General features: G+C 30.9%; 2 protein-coding genes and 1 long non-coding RNA gene across 3 annotated transcripts; 2 read left to right on the forward strand and 1 right to left on the reverse strand.

Annotated features, from left to right (window-relative positions):
- Positions 1–219: 219 nt before the first annotated feature.
- LOC108463904 (serine/threonine-protein kinase SRK2A-like) lies at positions 220–3,852 on the forward strand. Its single transcript, XM_017763896.2, has 9 exons — positions 220–709; positions 998–1,072; positions 1,179–1,280; positions 1,549–1,602; positions 1,725–1,817; positions 1,907–1,999; positions 2,443–2,547; positions 2,634–2,732; positions 3,185–3,852. Exons 1-9 carry the CDS (start codon positions 590–592, stop codon positions 3,506–3,508), a joined length of 1,065 nt encoding a protein of 354 aa, XP_017619385.1. The 5' UTR covers positions 220–589; the 3' UTR covers positions 3,509–3,852.
- Positions 3,853–3,998: 146 nt separating this feature from the next.
- On the reverse strand, positions 3,999–7,964 carry LOC108463903 (thiamine biosynthetic bifunctional enzyme TH1, chloroplastic). Its single transcript, XM_053023849.1, has 10 exons — positions 7,783–7,964; positions 7,334–7,651; positions 6,272–6,346; positions 6,040–6,115; positions 5,884–5,959; positions 5,593–5,727; positions 5,408–5,472; positions 5,137–5,264; positions 4,808–5,064; positions 3,999–4,687 (listed from the first exon to the last, which is right to left on the reverse strand). The coding sequence occupies exons 1-10, from the start codon at positions 7,825–7,827 to the stop codon at positions 4,156–4,158; spliced, it is 1,707 nt and encodes a 568-aa protein (XP_052879809.1). The 5' UTR covers positions 7,828–7,964; the 3' UTR covers positions 3,999–4,155.
- A 3,221-nt stretch (positions 7,965–11,185) lies between these two features.
- On the forward strand, positions 11,186–12,809 carry LOC128286405 (uncharacterized). The gene is made up of 3 exons (XR_008276952.1): positions 11,186–11,263; positions 11,733–11,818; positions 12,658–12,809. It is a non-coding gene; the product is annotated as an uncharacterized LOC128286405 (long non-coding RNA).
- Positions 12,810–18,333: the final 5,524 nt, after the last annotated feature.

An 18,333-nucleotide genomic window follows, 5' to 3' on the forward strand; every position in this document is an offset into this window, starting at 1 on the left:
TCATTATTTTTAGTCTCTAAAGTTGATAATTAATTTCACTATGAAACACGTCTAAGGATTAAAATGGAAAAAAATTATCAAATTTAAGTATCAAATTGATCTTAATTACTAAATTCATGGATAAAAAGTAAATTAACCATAATCAAAATACAATCATAGCGGAATCCAGAGGAGATCTCATGATAAGCTAGCAAGTGCCCCTCCGCAGAGAATCAAACCACCTTCTAATAAACGAAGGAAAAGGGGCAGTGCTCGGGATTTTATTATTCTTTCTAAATTATTATCCCCACACAGTTTCTTCCAAAATAAAAAAAAAATAATGGTCAAATAAAATAATTTATAAACCTTTTTTCTCTTCATAAATGCACTGATTTTTGTTGTCTTTCAAAGACTGAAAAAAAAATTCCATATTCTTTACTTTCCTTCAAATCTCTCCAAATCTCCACATCCACCGTCATCTCCGCCGTCCACCGCCGCTACGTGTTTCGATTCGTAATGTGTTGAATGTAAATCGATACGTGCTTGGATTTGTGAATAATTGAGTTAGGGTTTTGATTTATCTGATTTATTTAAAAGAAGAAAAAAAAATATGGAGAAGTACGAGCTGGTGAAAGACATAGGATCTGGGAACTTTGGTGTAGCGAGGCTGATGCGTAACAAGGAAACCAAAGAACTTGTCGCCATGAAGTATATTGACCGTGGCCACAAGGTTATCTTCTCCTTAATTTTCTTTTTCTTTTCTATTTTAAAATATTTTTTTGATACATTTTACATGTATCTATCTATGTATCACGCATGCATGTATGGTGTGTATGTAAGTTTTTTTTTTCGCAGGGAAAGATTAGCTTTTATACTTTTTTAATGAAATTATTGTCGGTAGTTCCGCAAAGATTGAAATTTGCAGTTGAATTTAATTTCTTGTTGTTTATAACTATTGTTGCATTTAAAGAAAATTGAGATTTTTTTTTTTAATTTTACATTTTACCTTTTGTGATAGATTGATGAGAATGTGGCAAGAGAGATAATAAATCATAGATCGCTTCGTCATCCAAATATAATTCGGTTCAAAGAGGTACTGTCATTTGTTATCCACTTTCTTTCTTTTTTCCTTTTACAGTCATGTGCTTAGATTAACATCTCTTTTGTTTTTTCTTTTTTTTTTCCTTTTTAATTCGCAGGTTGTTTTGACTCCTACGCATCTCGCAATTGTGATGGAGTATGCTGCTGGTGGTGAGCTCTTTGAGCGAATTTGCAACGCTGGAAGGTTCAGTGAAGATGAGGTAAGCTTAGATTTCAAAAGTTGGCTATTAAACACATGCCCTTTTGCAAAAGGGGAAAAAAAGGTGCGGGGACTGATAATGTTTACCTTTACCTTGTTGCTTGTTGGATTCATTGTGTTCCCTTTCCCCTTTTCAATTGATTTAGTGACTAGTCTGAGATGAAATGTCACATCTTATCGATTGAATAATCCTGCATTAGTTTCTAAGTGAAAGATGGACTGCTTGGTGTTTTTGAACTTTCCACAATGATAACAGATTATTTTTTCAGGCCAGATATTTTTTCCAGCAGCTGATCTCAGGAGTTAGCTACTGCCATTCCATGGTAACTAAGATTTAAGATTCCATCTATTACGAGATTTTTAGGTTGTCCTTTTTCTTTTGTTTTCTTTCTTTTTTCTTTTTTTCTGGTGAGCTTCTCATATTTTACCTTTTTTTTACTTTCAGCAAATATGCCATCGAGATTTGAAGTTAGAGAATACTTTGTTGGATGGGAGCCCTGCTCCTCGTCTGAAAATCTGTGATTTCGGTTACTCAAAGGTAATACTCAAAATAGGATTATTAGAGTAAGCATAATCAAATGCTTGCGGAAATTGTTGTTTAAGATGCTTCCTTCCGCCCCTTTTTAGTCATCTTTGCTGCATTCAAGACCCAAGTCAACTGTCGGTACTCCTGCTTATATTGCACCAGAAGTTCTTTCTCGGAGAGAATATGATGGCAAGGTAATTTAGTCTTTGTCTACTTTTGTTAAATTGCTGATAGCAGCTTGTTTATTAGACTAGGTTGTTTCAGTTATGACTATCTGCTCATGATAATTGGTTTTCTGCTAGAGTAGTTGATGCCTTAACATACTGTTCTAAAGATTGACTGATGGTACTTGGTAATATTTTAATAATTTTCGAGGGTGATTATAAACCTGGTTAAAGATCAGTGGCTCAGAATATCCATCAATTAGTTGGAAATCTACTAGTACTGCATTATTACAGGTAGAGCCACTTTATGATGAAGTTTTCATTTTAACGACCATGAAAGAAATAGCATCTGAGATATTTGGCAAAGAGTACCGTTTTCTGAGGTTTAGTAAGTCTTTCCAGAGCAGAGAGGAGATCTTTTTTTTTTCTTTTTTCTGTTTCTGATTAACTTTAGGATTGCATTTCTTTTTCAGATGGCTGATGTATGGTCATGTGGAGTGACTCTTTACGTTATGTTGGTTGGTGCTTACCCATTTGAGGACCAAGAAGATCCAAAGAATTTTAGGAAAACTATTAGCGTAAGTTACATCCTTCCAACCATCCATGTTTTAACTTATCTTCAATCATTTAATTTCTTTATGATTTTTTTTAAAATTTGTCGCAGAGAATAATGTCAGTTCAATACAAAATCCCAGACTATGTTCATATATCTCAAGATTGCAGACACCTACTTTCTCGCATATTTGTTGCTAGCCCCTCCAGGGTATGTACTGATGTTACAGAACTTGTTCAAGATGTGGACAGTTGTTATTCTCACTTTTCCCATAATTTCTTTTTCTCAATTATTGGCATGATATGAGTCTTGAATGTATATGTATGGATGTGTGTATTCTCCATCGTTTCTTTCATGTGCTAAAGCACAAGGCTTATATCTACTGTCTTCTACTCGTGCATTGAAATTATAACTTTTGGAGCATGATTGATCATAATCAAAATGACATGTTGCTTGTCCATAGCTAAATTATGAGAGACGAGGTTCTTTTTTCTGCCTATGAAGTGGATGGATAGTAAAACAAAGAGTTCCCATTTCTAAATTGGCATTCTTGGAGTAGCTCTCTATAATAACCTTCCATCCATTTGTCACCTTGATAAGCTTGCTTTTCCTTTCTGGCTTTTCCCATTTGGGACTCACTGTTTGAGCTTGTGTTTTTACAGAGGATCTCCATAAAAGATATCAAGAGCCATCCATGGTTTTTGAAGAACTTGCCCAGGGAACTGACAGAGGCAGCTCAAGCTGCCTACTATAGAAAAGAAAACCCAACTTTCTCCCTTCAATCTGTTGATGAAATCATGAAAATAGTCGAAGAGGCGAAAGTAGCTGCTCCAGTATCACGGTCTATTGGTGGCTTTGGCTGGGGCGGAGAAGAAGATGGGGATGCAAGGGAAGAAGATACAGAGCAAGAAGAAGAGGAAGAAGAAGATGAGTACGAGAAGACAGTAAAGGAGGTACATGCTAGTGGAGAAGTTCATGTCTCTTAAAACTTGTTAGTATATGCTTTTCAATTCGAGTTCTGTGTTTAGTCCTTGTGTTCATATGATGTCGGTTTCTACCTAGGACCTGGTGTCGAATAAACAAACTGTAAATTATTGTCTTGGGCCAAAGATGTTTGTGCAGTCTTTTTATGATTGTTTAGGTTGTGTTGCTATTGAAAGTCGGAAGTTGGAACTACTGGGATTTGAAGCTTTACCCAATTGGGATCAACTTCATAATTGTGGGTTGTTAATGTCTAGACTTTAGAGTATAATGGAGGGTATGCGAGTCTTGTAAGCTGATTTCTTTTCCATCATAAAATGGTATGCCAGAATGTTTGACTCGTTTAAAATTTTACAACTCACCATTATAATATGAAATATCATTTAAATATTGTTACTTGCCTTGTTCCTGCTTTTTCCTCACACTTTCCTGCAGCTTTGTTCTATTTTCATGTTGCATATGTTATTTAAGATTTAGTTGTTTCGGATGTACGAATTTAACACAATACGAGTAACATGGAAAATAGGAACTTGTCCATCCCTTCTATGATTATTACAGAAAAAATCGAGTGATGCTTAAGATTGTCAACATTCAGTTTTTGAACATCTCATATTGAGATAGTTATCTTATCAGAATCAGATCATAAAACTTGTCATGTACTACCAATGTTAGATCCCAATAGCACATCATGCAACTTCCTTGTTTCAGTCTGTACACATTCCCGATCAAAAAGGGCCGAAACAACAGCAACGCCTTTTAGATTCGGTGTGCGGATTTCCATTACAGCACGTGCATTTGACACACCGATTCCACCAATGGCCACCACTGGTAACTTCGAAGCCATGCAAACGGTTTTCAGCCCATTCAAACCAACTGTGATATTGTTTTCCTTGGTGTTGGTTGGGTAGACACCACCACACCCAATGTAATCAGCACCATCAACCCATGCTTGTTCAGCTTGCTCCGGTGTCTTGCAAGAGACACCAATAATCTTTTCTGGACCAAGAAGAGTTCGAGCAACACAAGCAGGCATGTCGGACTGGCCAACATGCACTCCATCAGCATCACAAGCAATGGCAACATCAACACGGTCGTTAATCAGCAGAGGAACTCCATGCAAACGGCAAATTCTAAGACATGCTTTTGCAGATTCAAGAAAGTCCTTTGTTTCAGCATCCTTCTCTCTGCAAAAAGTGAAGCTATTTTCATCACAGACAAACAAAATCCGCAAACAGCCTTGTGTAGCAGCAGTTCATACAATCTAGTTCATGATAACCGAGAAAAAAAATACAGCTGAAACCGACCTTAACTGGATAATAGTAGCACCTCCGTCTATGGCAGCTTTAACAGCATCAACGATAGATCGGCCCCACCGTTTGTTCATTCTTGAATCTGTAACAGCATACAGAAACAAGTCACTTGGATCAAATGGCTGCTGCCTATGACAATCTTGAGAATGACTCTTAAGTCTCAATAGATGATCAAAGGGGCCTTGAGGTCCATTTCCAATAACAATCTCTTTGCTGTAATCCAATGCAGTTTCAACAAAGCGTTTCGCTACCTGCCAAAAGACAAGTGGCTAAGAATGAGAGAGAGCTGGAAAACAGTAAGGCCATAGCAGAGATGTAATTACCTTAACAGCTGAAAGCATTGGATAGCCTTTTGCTACTTCAGCTGCTATAGATGATGCCAAACTACAACCGGTACCATGAGTGTTACGAGTTCTTATACGGGGCGAACGCAGCTCGTAGAAGTTATGACCTACGGAAAGTCGAATTTTAGAGTTCAGTCAGACATCAAAACCATTTAGTTACATCCATAAAAGAGCTCATTTGCTGCCAACAATAGCAAAGGAAGGGTGGAAACAGTTTGGCTTTGAGAACCACAAAATCTAATAAGCCTACCATTATATAGAATATCAACAGCATCTGATGAGTCAGGTAGGTCACCCCCCTTGACAAGCACATTCCTGAAAAAACAAACATTATCAGTACATAAAGTATCTGTTTAACTGTCTGTGAACATGAAGTTATAGATATTTGTAGAACATTTGTCATATTATGCAAATCAAAAGAGCTTTTCAACTCACTTTGGGCCCATATTATGCAACAATCTTGCAGCGGAGCGCATGTCATCCACCGTTTCCAATTGCATACCATTAAGCAAAGCAGATGCCTCCTTCAAATTTGGGGTTATTATGTCAGCCATTGGAAGGAGCTCCTCTCTGAAAGCATGAAACAATAATAAAAACTACTGAGAACGAACCACAGTTCACTTCGGCAAACCTCAAATGAAATGATTGTGCACAACGACGTTTGTGAAGAACCAAAAGGGTATACATATTACTGAATACTAAGAGAAAAAAAAAGCCATAACATACCGAAAAGTGGAAAGAATGGAAGGACCAGCTAGCACATCCCCACTTGTAGATACCATGACAGGATCAACCACCAAAGCTGCCTTCGGTTACCAGAGAAATGTCAACTAAAGTTGCAACTCAAAAAACACAGTTTCAAAATTTATTTCCATTGCGTACCATGGACAGGATATTCCCTGAGCGTCCTACAAAGTGTCTTGACTATGCCAACAGAAGGTAGCATGCCTGTTTTCACCTAATACCATAGTTGATAAAGCTTAAGCTGAATTATTTTGCAGTTATACCTAATACTTGAAAAGACCATAACTGGGAAACAGTAGTAAGCCCCAATTATGGCTATGAGTTACTCATAACTAAGTACTTAAAGCTCAACATATTAACTATGTCTTACCACATCAACTTGCATATCAGAGAGCACAGACTTTAACTGTTGTGCAACGAAATCCTCCGGTACGTTACTTGCACCCTGAAAATCAACCAGAAAATTAATTAATCCATGACATAAACATAAAAGATCATCAACCTTAAACATAAAAAAAGCATTCGAAGAACAGTTCATGAGCAGTTTAATTTATTTGGTTTCTTCTGCTTAACAGCTCTGTTGAACCTTGTTAAAGTTTAGATGACAAGTGCATAACCATTGAGGACAAGGGGAGAGCTCGTGAACAGTTTAGTTTCTGTTTGTTTATTAAGCTAAATAAACAAATGTTAACAAAATTTTGAAGCTCCTTTATTAAACGAACTAAACACGAACAAAGTATGGTCGGTTGATTTATGCTGATGAATAAATTTGTTTATGTTCATTTAAAGCTCGTTTATTAAATCATATAAAGCTCATTTAAAACTTGTTTATTGTTTGATTATTATATATTAATAAAATTATCATTGTTTGTGTGCTTATTTTATTTATATAAATATAAACATTTAATTATTTTATATCTAAAATATAATATATATATATATAGATATGTATGTGTTTATTCATTAATTGTTTGTTTATTATTTTATAAACATTGTTCCTGAATATGTTCTTCATGAACATTTTGTTTAATTTTCACAAATATGTTTGTTCAAGAATATAAACACATAATTTTAAATAAATTAACATGAAAACATTTTGAAATTATTTACAAATACAAACCTAACACGAACAATCTTAAAAATGAACATGAACAAAAATCTGGTTGTTCAACCTCCGTTAATTTACAATCGTAGGTAAATTCAACAATAGCAGCTAATCCTATATTCTCTACACATATTATACAAAGATATGAATCTTTTTCTATACAATCATTCTCGTTCTCTTTTTCAGGTTTCAAATGATGAAAAGTCTTCAAGCCAACGAAGCAAGATGGTTCAGAATTCATCAAATAAAGAAAAAAAAAACAAAATTCGAAGTATTGAAAAGAAAAAAAAGACAGAAAAAAGAAAAGGTTTGCGAAGAATATAAAACCTGAACCCCAACAGTGTTCTGAGCAGTGAGAGCAGTGATAACAGTAGAACAATAGACTCCACGAGCAGCGCAAGCCTTGAGATCAGCTTGAATTCCAGCCCCAGCACCCGAATCAGAGCCAGCAACAGTCAAAACATGTGGGGTTTTCGTCCTCGAATCATCGCTCAATGTTGAACCACCCTTCTCCTGCATTGCTACAAAACCTTGCGATCGAACAGAACCCTCTTTTCTTACAACAATGGAAGGTAAATTCGAAACTCTAAAGTTGTTAGTATACCCTTTTGCACAAGCATGAGTAGGAGTTAACAGCAGATAATTCTGAAAGAAAGGAAAAAGGAATTAGATTGTTAGTATCAGATTCTGCAAATGCTTATCTTCTACTACTGCAAATATTAGAGTTTATGAGTGGGTAAATGGATTAAAAAAAAAAAAAAAAAGGGTAACTTTACCTTGTTGGCCAACGAGAGAGTGGAGAGAAATGTGGCAGAGGCCATTTAGAAGAGCGGTAGGCGACTTGCTGATAGAAAATTAGATAAAATATAAAATTAAATTAAAAAACTTATTTTACATATCATTGTCTGCTCCTAGAGGTGTTGATGGACAGGTTACTTGCCTCTGACTCAAAGGCCGCTCGAAATGTGGAAAGAGTTAAATAAAAATATAAATTCAAAAAATAGATTTAGATTAAAAAATAAGGTCCGTTTTAAAAAATGAGTCCAACCTCGGGTAATGTATTTTTAGCCTCGAGCCCAGCCCGACTCGAATTTACTAAAGGACAAAAATCTATATTTTTTAATATTATTTTCTTGTTATTTTCTTCCTATTTTACTACCATTTTATTATTATGTTACTACTATTTTATTGTTATTGTTTGGATATTATATAAAACTTATTTTCTTGTTAATTTTGTTATTATTTTAAAGGTATTTGTTAAATTTTATTATTTTAGAGGCATTTACTTGCTAAGTTGCATCTATATTAGTATTATTTAAGTCTACATATTTTTAAAATTTATTTTTAATTTGTTAGGAAATATTTATTTTAATGTTTTTAGTATTTTTGATGTATTATATATTTTTAAAATAATATAAAAAATACTGGTGGTCGGACGGACCAGCTTTTTAGTATTTTTATTTGATTCGGGCTTAGAAAAAATTTTAGGCCTATTTTTTGGGCTTGGCCCGGCCCATGAACACCTCTATCTGCTCCTATCTATTCTCATTGTGTTTTATTTAGGTAAAAGTATCAAGAAGGTCCCTATATTAGAATTGAGATTGTATTTTACTCCCGAACTTAAAATAATTAATCCATATATGTTAGATCAAATAGTAAATTGGTCATTTTGTTTAAAACTATATCCATTTGTTCTGTTAAAACTTGATATGACTAACAAAAAAATCAGACAATGACACGTGGTATACCATGTGTACCTGATGCCAACATATAAAGACCAATTTTTTATAGTAAAATTGGATGAAACTAATTATAATGTTATAATGTACAATGACTAATTTTTCCATTATAATTTGGAACTAATTATACAACTTGTGTAAATAACAAAGGGTAATATACAAAAATAGTCACTTTTATTTGCCCCATATTATATTTTAGTCACTTACATTTGAAATGTTACGTTTTAGTCACTTATGTTATTATTTTGTTACGAAGTGATCACTTTACTGTTAAGTTCTGTCATCTCTCTAACGGTAATTCTACGTGGCAGTCCAACTAGATTTTAGGTGCCAACTTGGATTTTGAAATGGGAGGAAAATAGATTCTTAATTAAAAAAATTTAATTAATTAAAATTTTTAAACCTAAACCTTAACTAAAAAAATTGTTCATCTCCTCTTTTTTATTTTTCTTCCGTCTCTTCTTTTTTTTTCAATTTTTTTTCATTTGACTGGAAAAACTATTATTAAGATCAAAATAGTTGAAATCAAATTGATTTTTTCATAAAGACGGGTTGAATGGAGGGTTTAAGTATGTCTTCATTGAGCTCAGTTCAGAAATCCAAGTACTAAGCAGGTAAAACTAATAACATAGAGATACAATTTAAAGAAAACAAAAGCTACTAACCAATTAGCTGTGAACCAAAACTTACCCAAGTCCAGCAAAAATAAAATAAAATATTGCAAGATAATTCAGCACAAAATCAGCAGTAGGAAAGAATAATCTGGAATACGCACAAAGAGATTATGAACATACAAGTTGATTCAGATCAAAAAAAATTTGATTGAGAAATTAATTATTCAAGAACTGTGAAAGAACTAGAAAAATATAATTATTAGAAACAAGAACAGTGAAAGTAACAACCCTTTTTCTGAAAAATTTACAATTAGCTTGAATGAAAACGGTTCATGAAAACATATTTTTGGTTGCATTTTATGGGATGTCTACCGACCCACAAACAATTTCAAAAAGTAGAATAAAATATTAAGAATTTTAATTTAGGGTTTTCATTAAACAATAAAAAATCTAATCTTTTGTTTTTTAGTATTGAATAAAATAGATAGAGGAATGCAAAGAAAGACATACATGAACCCTCCATTGATTCCATCTTTATGAAGCAGTCAATTTGATTTAAACTATTTTGATCTTAATAATAGTTTTTCCACTCAAATGGAAAAAAAAAAACTATTGAAAAAATGAAGAGATGAATAGTTTTTTTAGTTAAGATTTAGGTTTAAAAATTTTAATTAATTAATTTTTTTAATTAAAAATCTATTTTCATCCCATTTAGAAATCCAAGTAGGCAACTAAAATCTAATTGGATTGCCACATAGGATTACCGTTAGAGAGATGGTGGAACTTAACGATAGAGTGATCACTTCGTAACAAAATAATAACATAAGTGACTAAAACGTAACATTTCAAACATAATTGACTAAAATGTAATCTGGGACAAACAAAAGTGGCTATTTTTGTAGATTATCCAATAATAAATTGTGTACATTAAAACAAAAGTATATAAAAATCATTAAAATGAAATTTTAATTGAATGATAAATTTAAGGTTTTAGTAACCCAATTGGTGTGAGTTCAACCATATACATATTTTAACTTATTTTTATTAAAATAAAAAGACTAAAACACCTTCAAATAATATACTTTTTTAATTACAAAATGGCATTTTATAATTTCCCAACTGAATTTGTGACCCGATTAATGACACCAACTCACGGGCTTAATAAATAAGTATAAATATATACAACTAATGTAGATAATAATTTGTTTATATTTAAACAAAATTGTATAAATTATATTAAAATGAATTTTTGGTTTAGTGGTAAGTTTAAGGTTTTAGTAATCGATTTAGCATAGGTTCAAATTCCGCCATAGTTATATTTTAATTGGTTTGTCTTAAAATGAAAAGATTAAAATACCATTAAATGATATAAATTTTTTTAATTATTGAAGGATATTTCTATAATTTCCTAACTGAATTGGTAATTCTATTGAGAGTAACACTGTAATATCCTGAATTAGGGCTTAATCGGAATAGTGGTTTCGTGACCACAAATCCGAGATAGAAATAATAATTTTATAATTATTTTGATGATTATGATATGATTGCATGGTTGTGTGAAAATTTCGTGATGAAATTCTATGCCTAAAGTGCTTAAATTGAAAGTAGGGACTAAATCGAATAAGTTGCAAAACTTGCATTCTAGAAGTTTTTAGTATGAAATTGTTTTGGAATATTAATGAGGAGGTCTCAAATAGCAATTTGACCAATTTTAAGTTCATGGACAAAATTAGGACATGGAAGGAATTTTTGGAAAGTTTAGTAGTAAGGGTATTTTGGTCATTTAGTTATTAAAATGAATTAAAAACAAAATTAAAAGCCAATTTTTGTCCATCTTCTTCATTAGGCCGAAATTTCAAGGGTTCTCCATAGCTAGGGTTTGTTTCAAGCTTCCAAGCTCCATAGTAAGTGATTCTAAGCCCCGTTTTTAATGTTCTTTACGTTTTTAGAATCCCGGTAGCTCGATTAAGCTTATGTTAGCAATAATTCAACCTAGGGTTTATATTTGGAAAAATACCCATAGGTGAAATTTGTGTATTTTGATGTTTTATGATAGAATATGAGGTTTTAAATTATGTTAGACAACTTGTGCTACTCGGTTTTGAGTGAAAACGAGTAAAAGAGCTTAATCGACAAAAATACCTAATAGTCACAAGTATATGTTAGAGAGAGAATTTGATGTTGCCATAGAAGGGAAAAATCATCAGCATGTTATAAAACATAAGAATAAGGAATAAAGTTTAATTCTCGAGCCTAGGGGCAAAAGTGTAATTCTGCAAAAGTTTAGGGGCAAAAGTGTAATTTTTCCAAAGTTCGTATTAAATGCTGTTTTGATGAATGTATGCATTAAATAAGATTAATCTGGTATTATAGATCAAGAAAAACGAGATTCAAGTTGCGATCGAGAAAAAGAAAAGATTGTGGACTAAATTGCAAAATCTTTATATTTTGGTACCAAGGTAAGTTCATGTGTAAATGTAGTAACATAATTGTCATTTTAAGCAATTTAATGTTGTTTATATGATATGATGCTGATTATTATCATGAAATATTATGCTTTGTGGTTATTGTTGAATAATATGTAATTATGTGAATTACTTGATGAGTATGAACTATCACCGAAGTACCGATTTCGATATTCCGTGGAAGACGGCAAAAATGTGTGATCGAGGAAAACGCCCGTTTGAACCTTAGGAATAGATTAGGATACAAGTGACATGTCACTAGGATGGTTGAGCATCCGAACTCGTTGAGTTGAGTCCGAGTTCACCTATGGATGCGAATGTCCGAACTCGTTGAGTTGAGTCCGAGTTCGTGAGATGTAACTAGGCATCCGAACTCGTTGAGTTGAGTCCGAGTTCACTTATGGATGCGAACGCCCGAGCTCGTTGAGTTGAGTTCGAGTTCACTTAGGGGCGGGTTACATGATTTCTTGATTACATATGAGGCACTTATGTGCAAATTATCCGTGTATCCGAGTTGTATTCCGATGTGTTCAACGGGTGAAATTTCTAGTGAAATGGAAGAACACTTAAGATGCAAGTGACGTTTTGGTAAGTGTTGTGAAATGGACACTTTGGACAGGTATGTTCTTAACCCTCGGGTTGAAAATAGATACAACAACGATAAGGTGGTAAGATGATGAATGATGTTTAGAAATATGACATGTTTTGGTGATACCATGCTAAAGTTGTTTGGTATATTTGTATTGTTATGTTACTTGTTATTTACATATGAACTTACTAAGCATTTATGCTTACTCCCTCCTCTTTATTTACTGTAATTTTGAACAAGCCAGCTCGGGAATCGGGACGGGTCGAAGGTTCGATCACACTATCCAAAGGACTTTTATCTGGGTAAATGGCTTGTAAAACTTAAGTATGGCATGTATAGCAATATACTTATTTTGTGTAAATAATTTTATGATATAGCCATGTTTGGTTGAGAAAATGTTTGATATTGATAAGTCATGGTGATGGCTAATTTAGATCATGTTTGATATTATGGAAGTTTAATAGGTTATCTAGTTCATAAAAATTCATGGAAAGATGAAACTTGCCTTAAAACAGAATATTGCTGCAGCAATGACATGAATTTGAAAAATCACTAAAAATAGTATAAATGGAACTAAATGATGAGTAAGTTGTGAAATTGAAGCTTAATGAGTCTATTTTCATGTGGATTGAACAAAACAGGCATATAAATTATATTTTATGAGATATTTAAACTTTTGTGAAACAGGGCTAGAGTGATTTCTGGATCCCCTGTTCTGACTTTAAAAATTCATAATAAATTTTAAAAAAATAATTAGAAGTTGTTCTTTATATGTACAGGTTCTTTATTGAGTCTAGTTTTAATAGAAACAAACCTCATAGTCATTTAATTTCTGTATAGAGAAATATCTGATTCGTAATACACAGAGGTCAGAGCAGTCAAACCCTGAAACAGGGGAGACTTTAACTAATAAACTGTACTAATTGGCCCAACCAAAAATTCTAGAAAAAAATTAGTAAATAGATATATGAGTCTATATTTAGGGAAAATTTACGGATCTTGATTTCTAGTTTCGTAACTCAAGATATGATTTTTCTTGTAACTGTGACGCGGGTAGTTAGAAAGCTGTGAATGTAGAAACAAATGATTTGAAGTTCTTAATTTGATAAATTATGTTCGGTAACCCCTCAAGCTCGACTCCGGCGACGGTTTCGGGCGTGGGGGTGTTACAAACACCAACTCAATCAATAACTTAATAAATAGTTTAAATATTTATAATTAGAAATATAAATAATTTTATATTTCATTTGTCAATATGCAAAATAATTAATAAAATTAATTATTTTGTTAAAATACTTACTTATATTTTTTAAAATAATTCCAATTCATCGTACTAACACTTTTTTTTCATTTGAAGGTTTTTTAAGACTAAATATGTTAATATTTTAATTAAAATAGTTAATAATAGAAAATTAAATAATCTCCAAAATCCAATTTTGAACATAGACAAAATTCAAGATTTGACTGAGGTTTGTTTTGCAAAAGATTTTCAATTAATTTTATATGTTAAATACAAATATAAATTATTTTTCACCATAAGTGTAAAAATCATAAGGAACAGTATATTCAGTTCATTTGATTAAAATGTAAGATTTTACAGTTTATTTGTTATAATGTAAAATTACTTTAAAGCATGTTTTATTGAATTATCTTGTAGAATTTGTCATCATTTTCATTATTGTTGTTTACCATACAAAGGTGGAGCTTTTGGTTTTATTTTACTGAAAATGAATGTTTAAATTAATTACATACCTCTTTTCTCAAATAAATAAATTAAATTTTGGGAGCAGTAATAAGATTACGTTTGGTTAGTTGAATCTTACATTAGGTCTTGTAATACTACATTTTAGAATAAAATTATATTGTTTAGATTTTTAACCTTCCTCCCACTCGATTATCTTGTGTTCTTGAATAGTGTCAAGATATCATAATATATGATTAATCTCATTAAGGCCCACTCTTTAAAGTTTTATTAGATTACGGGTATAATATTAAATTTTTCAACAAAATTTCCCATTTTTATTTTAATTGATTTAGCTTTTTTTCAATAAGATTAAAGATTAATTAAAAATAAATTTATACTTTTATTAGAGTTAAACAATAGATATCATGCTTTAACATTATAATTATTATTTTATCTATTAATTGATTTATTAGTGTATTAATTATGATCGGTGATGCAATCAGCCGATATTTTCATGAATTATTTAATTATGATTTATATATTTATTTATTAATATATAAACTGTAATAAAATGTAAGAATTATAATAATTTATCGTACTTTTATGAAAATTGTGATTAAAAAATAAAAGAGCTAGAGTTGTTAAAAATTCAATTCTATAATAATGACAATTTAGTAAAACGTGTTTCTAAGTAATCTTATATATTTTGTCAACTAAACGTTTGAATCTAACATTTCAATTAAATAAACCGAACAAGTTAATGTAACAGATCATCCGGAATCTTATTACGAAATGTAATATTACATTTCTTGAATCAAAGTATTTTATTTTACTAATAAATTATTCTACTTCTATAGCAAAATAATTATATATTTCCTTTTCCATACAAATAAATTAATATTTGAGAAGAGCAATAACCATTTAGAGTTTTATTTTCCTCAATGTGATAGAAAAATTATATATAGATTTTTTTATTCAAACATGTTATTTATTACGATTTAAGGGTGAAATTCATTAAACTGATCAAAATAACTAATAAAATTGCTATAAAAACAATATTTTAGATAAATAGTATCGACTGAATGTTAATTTTCTTTGACTTATAATGATAAAATAAATATATATGATCGACCTTCTCTATAACAATTTAATTTGTCTGCCTAAATGTTGCTTGTTATAGAGAGTTAGACTATTATAGAAAGATAACCGTTATGAGCTTACCATAGAATTTACATCGTGAACCTCCATCAAATAAAAAAAAGTGATAATTATGTTCAAAAAAGAATGAAAGTGAGAATCAAAACAACATAACTAAAAGATGCATAACAAGTGCATGTATTATTGCTTTTATGTATATTTTATTTTACATTCTACTCTCACATGTTTAATTACAAGATTCATAAATCTAACAAGTCCAATTAATCAATATATTATCAAATTAAATTAATTAATTTATCACGAGTTACTAAATTCAAGTGATCAATTTATAAGTTTATATGTCCCAAATTCATTGTGGAATATCTAACTAGGAACTTAATAGTTTATTGAACTGATATATTTAATTCCACTAATTGAAGATTATTTTCATTTAATAAAATATGATTAATATATTTCTTAACGTGAAATATAATCATTTTATTGAAATAGTATTTTAATTAATATACTTTTTATTTAATAAATGGTAATTAATAGGTTTGTTTATGTGAAATAGATATAATTTTACTTAAAAATTTAGACAATTTGTTGTTATAAATAATTAATTTAATAAATAACGTACTTTATAACTATGAATGTTGTTATTATAAATGAAAAGTTGTTACATATGATTAAAATAAAACATAAAAATTTGATTCTTCTAAAATTTAGATATTATAATGAAATGTCATTATAGTGATGATTATTATAAAAAAACTATTGTAGTTAGATATTAGGGTTTTTTTAATGTATGCCAAATAAAAGAATGAAAATATGTGATATTTGAAATTATTTAGCAAAATTTATTGAATTATATAGTAAAAAGGTGAAGTGGATTCACTTTTATTGTAGGAAGATGATGTCAATAATGGATGTTCATGGTGCTGGTTATATATATGCTATTGGTTAATGAAAAGTCTTAGTTTGATTAATAGAATTGCCAATGCTTTTTAAGCTATTCCAACTTATCAGTTCTAGCACTATAAAGCCAAAACATTATGCTTCATAACATTTTGACCCATAAGAATGGTAAATTTGGGTGAGGCTTGATGAATGAAATGAAGGATTTTAATCTTGTTACCTTTAATATATTGATATTTGTAAAGAATAAAACTTAATTTAAGAGTTAGAGCATATTTTATGGCTAGTTGTTTATCTTTTTGAAGAGTACATTCGACAAAATGATTAATCATTGCAATCGGCGGTGGATACCTTGGTTTTGACAAAAAATGAAAGAGTTCAAAAGCTTCACCATGGGTTTGTATCGGATATCATTGCTGTAACGGCCCGTTTTCAGTAGTGTTGGAAACAATGGCTTCAAAACTCCGCTTTTTGATGGTCAAGTCAATAAATATTATTTATTAGTATTTACGAGTCTATTATAAAAGTTATTTTGAATTTTAGTCTGAAAATTTTGTTGATCGAATGGCTGATTAGGGTACAAAGACTAAATTATAAAAACCGTAAAAGTTAATCGTTGTTGATTTTTATTTATTAAAAGGTATCTAAAACATAACATCAAGGTTTTAAATGGTACATCAACCATTTTAGAAAGTTAATGGACGGTTTAGTGTCATATTTAATTAAATTAATAATAAATTTTAAGAAATAAAACTATGTAATAATAAAACAAGTGAATGATGGTGGAAGGGAAGAGAAAACATTATTTTATCTTCATCCTTCCACTGAAAATCACCATTGAAGAAAGCTTGGGAGAGTTGAAGTTTCGACTACTTGCATAGGTAAGTGAATTAAGCTCGTTTCTTATAATTTTTATGTTTTTGAAATCCCACGAGCTTGATTTAGCTAATCTGAGGATTAGATCGTAAAGTTGTTAGAGTTTTAAAATGTTACCTTTGATGATTTTTGAAGTTTTTGTTGTTAAATGGATTGATTGTAAGCTTAGATGTGATTAGAGACTAATTTGTAAAATGAAATTTGTTACTTTAGAGTTTAGAGTCTAAAATACAATTATTTCGAAACTGCCATGGAATTTCTATAATTATGGATTTTAGAGAGTTATAAATGGATGAAATTGAAAATGGATTGAAAAACAAATCTTAAATGTGAAAGATGTGGTAGTTTCAATTTTAGGGACTAAATTTAATAAAATGTGAAGCTTTAGGGTTTTAATAAAAAGTAAGGAGAATAGATCCATGCATGTCATATTATCCTATTAAATTGCTAGAATTGATAAATTGAATTAGAATTATTATATAGATCAAGAATCGAACCAATCAAAGGATAATCTTGAGAAAGGAAAATTTTTTTATTAGTCCTTGGCGTCATATTTATTGTTGTTTTTAGTTAGGTAAGTTCGTATGAAGTCTATTTTTGTTAATGTGTATTCATATTTGTGTTCTATAAATTGCTTATGAGTTGAATTGTTGTGTAATAAGGAATACTTGACATCAAAATGGCTAATTTGCAAAATGAGGTGTTTGTGTCAAGTATAAATGAAAATGTGATATAAGATGGTTACGAATTGTTAATATTATCATAGTATCTATATAAGACAGACTTATAAGGGTTAAAAAGACACGTATAAAAATTTAAGGCCCATGTGAACTTAGTAAACGGTTAGGATACAAGTGGCATGCCATTAAGGTCTAGAAGGAACCAAGTGTCGGTTTTGGATGTCTTTACCAATACATGTGTTGCAGGTTTTCCTTAAAGTCCCAATTCATAGCTCGTGTGAGCAATTACATTCACAGCTCGTGTGAACAATTTAAGTCCCCGTGTATTCAAGGTTACTATAGTTCTCCAGGCAGAAACAGTAACTAAATGAAATTGGATTGAATGGCGAGATGAAATGTGAAATCAATGGTTATGTGTATGAAATGCTAATGTTATATATGCATGAATGATATTTGTAGTAATGAACTAAGTAAGTTGGTTGTGGTGCTAAATAGTGTAAAGTTGACAGGTTTTAAATCATACTTATGTTATGTGATTTGAATTACTTGTATTATTTAATGTCGAGGTAAGTTAAATTGGTTTCTGTATGAACTTACTAAACACCCAAAAATGCTTACCATTATT

Source organism: Gossypium arboreum, chromosome 13 (genome assembly GCF_025698485.1).
Source record: "Gossypium arboreum isolate Shixiya-1 chromosome 13, ASM2569848v2, whole genome shotgun sequence".
NCBI lineage: Eukaryota > Viridiplantae > Streptophyta > Magnoliopsida > Malvales > Malvaceae > Gossypium > Gossypium arboreum.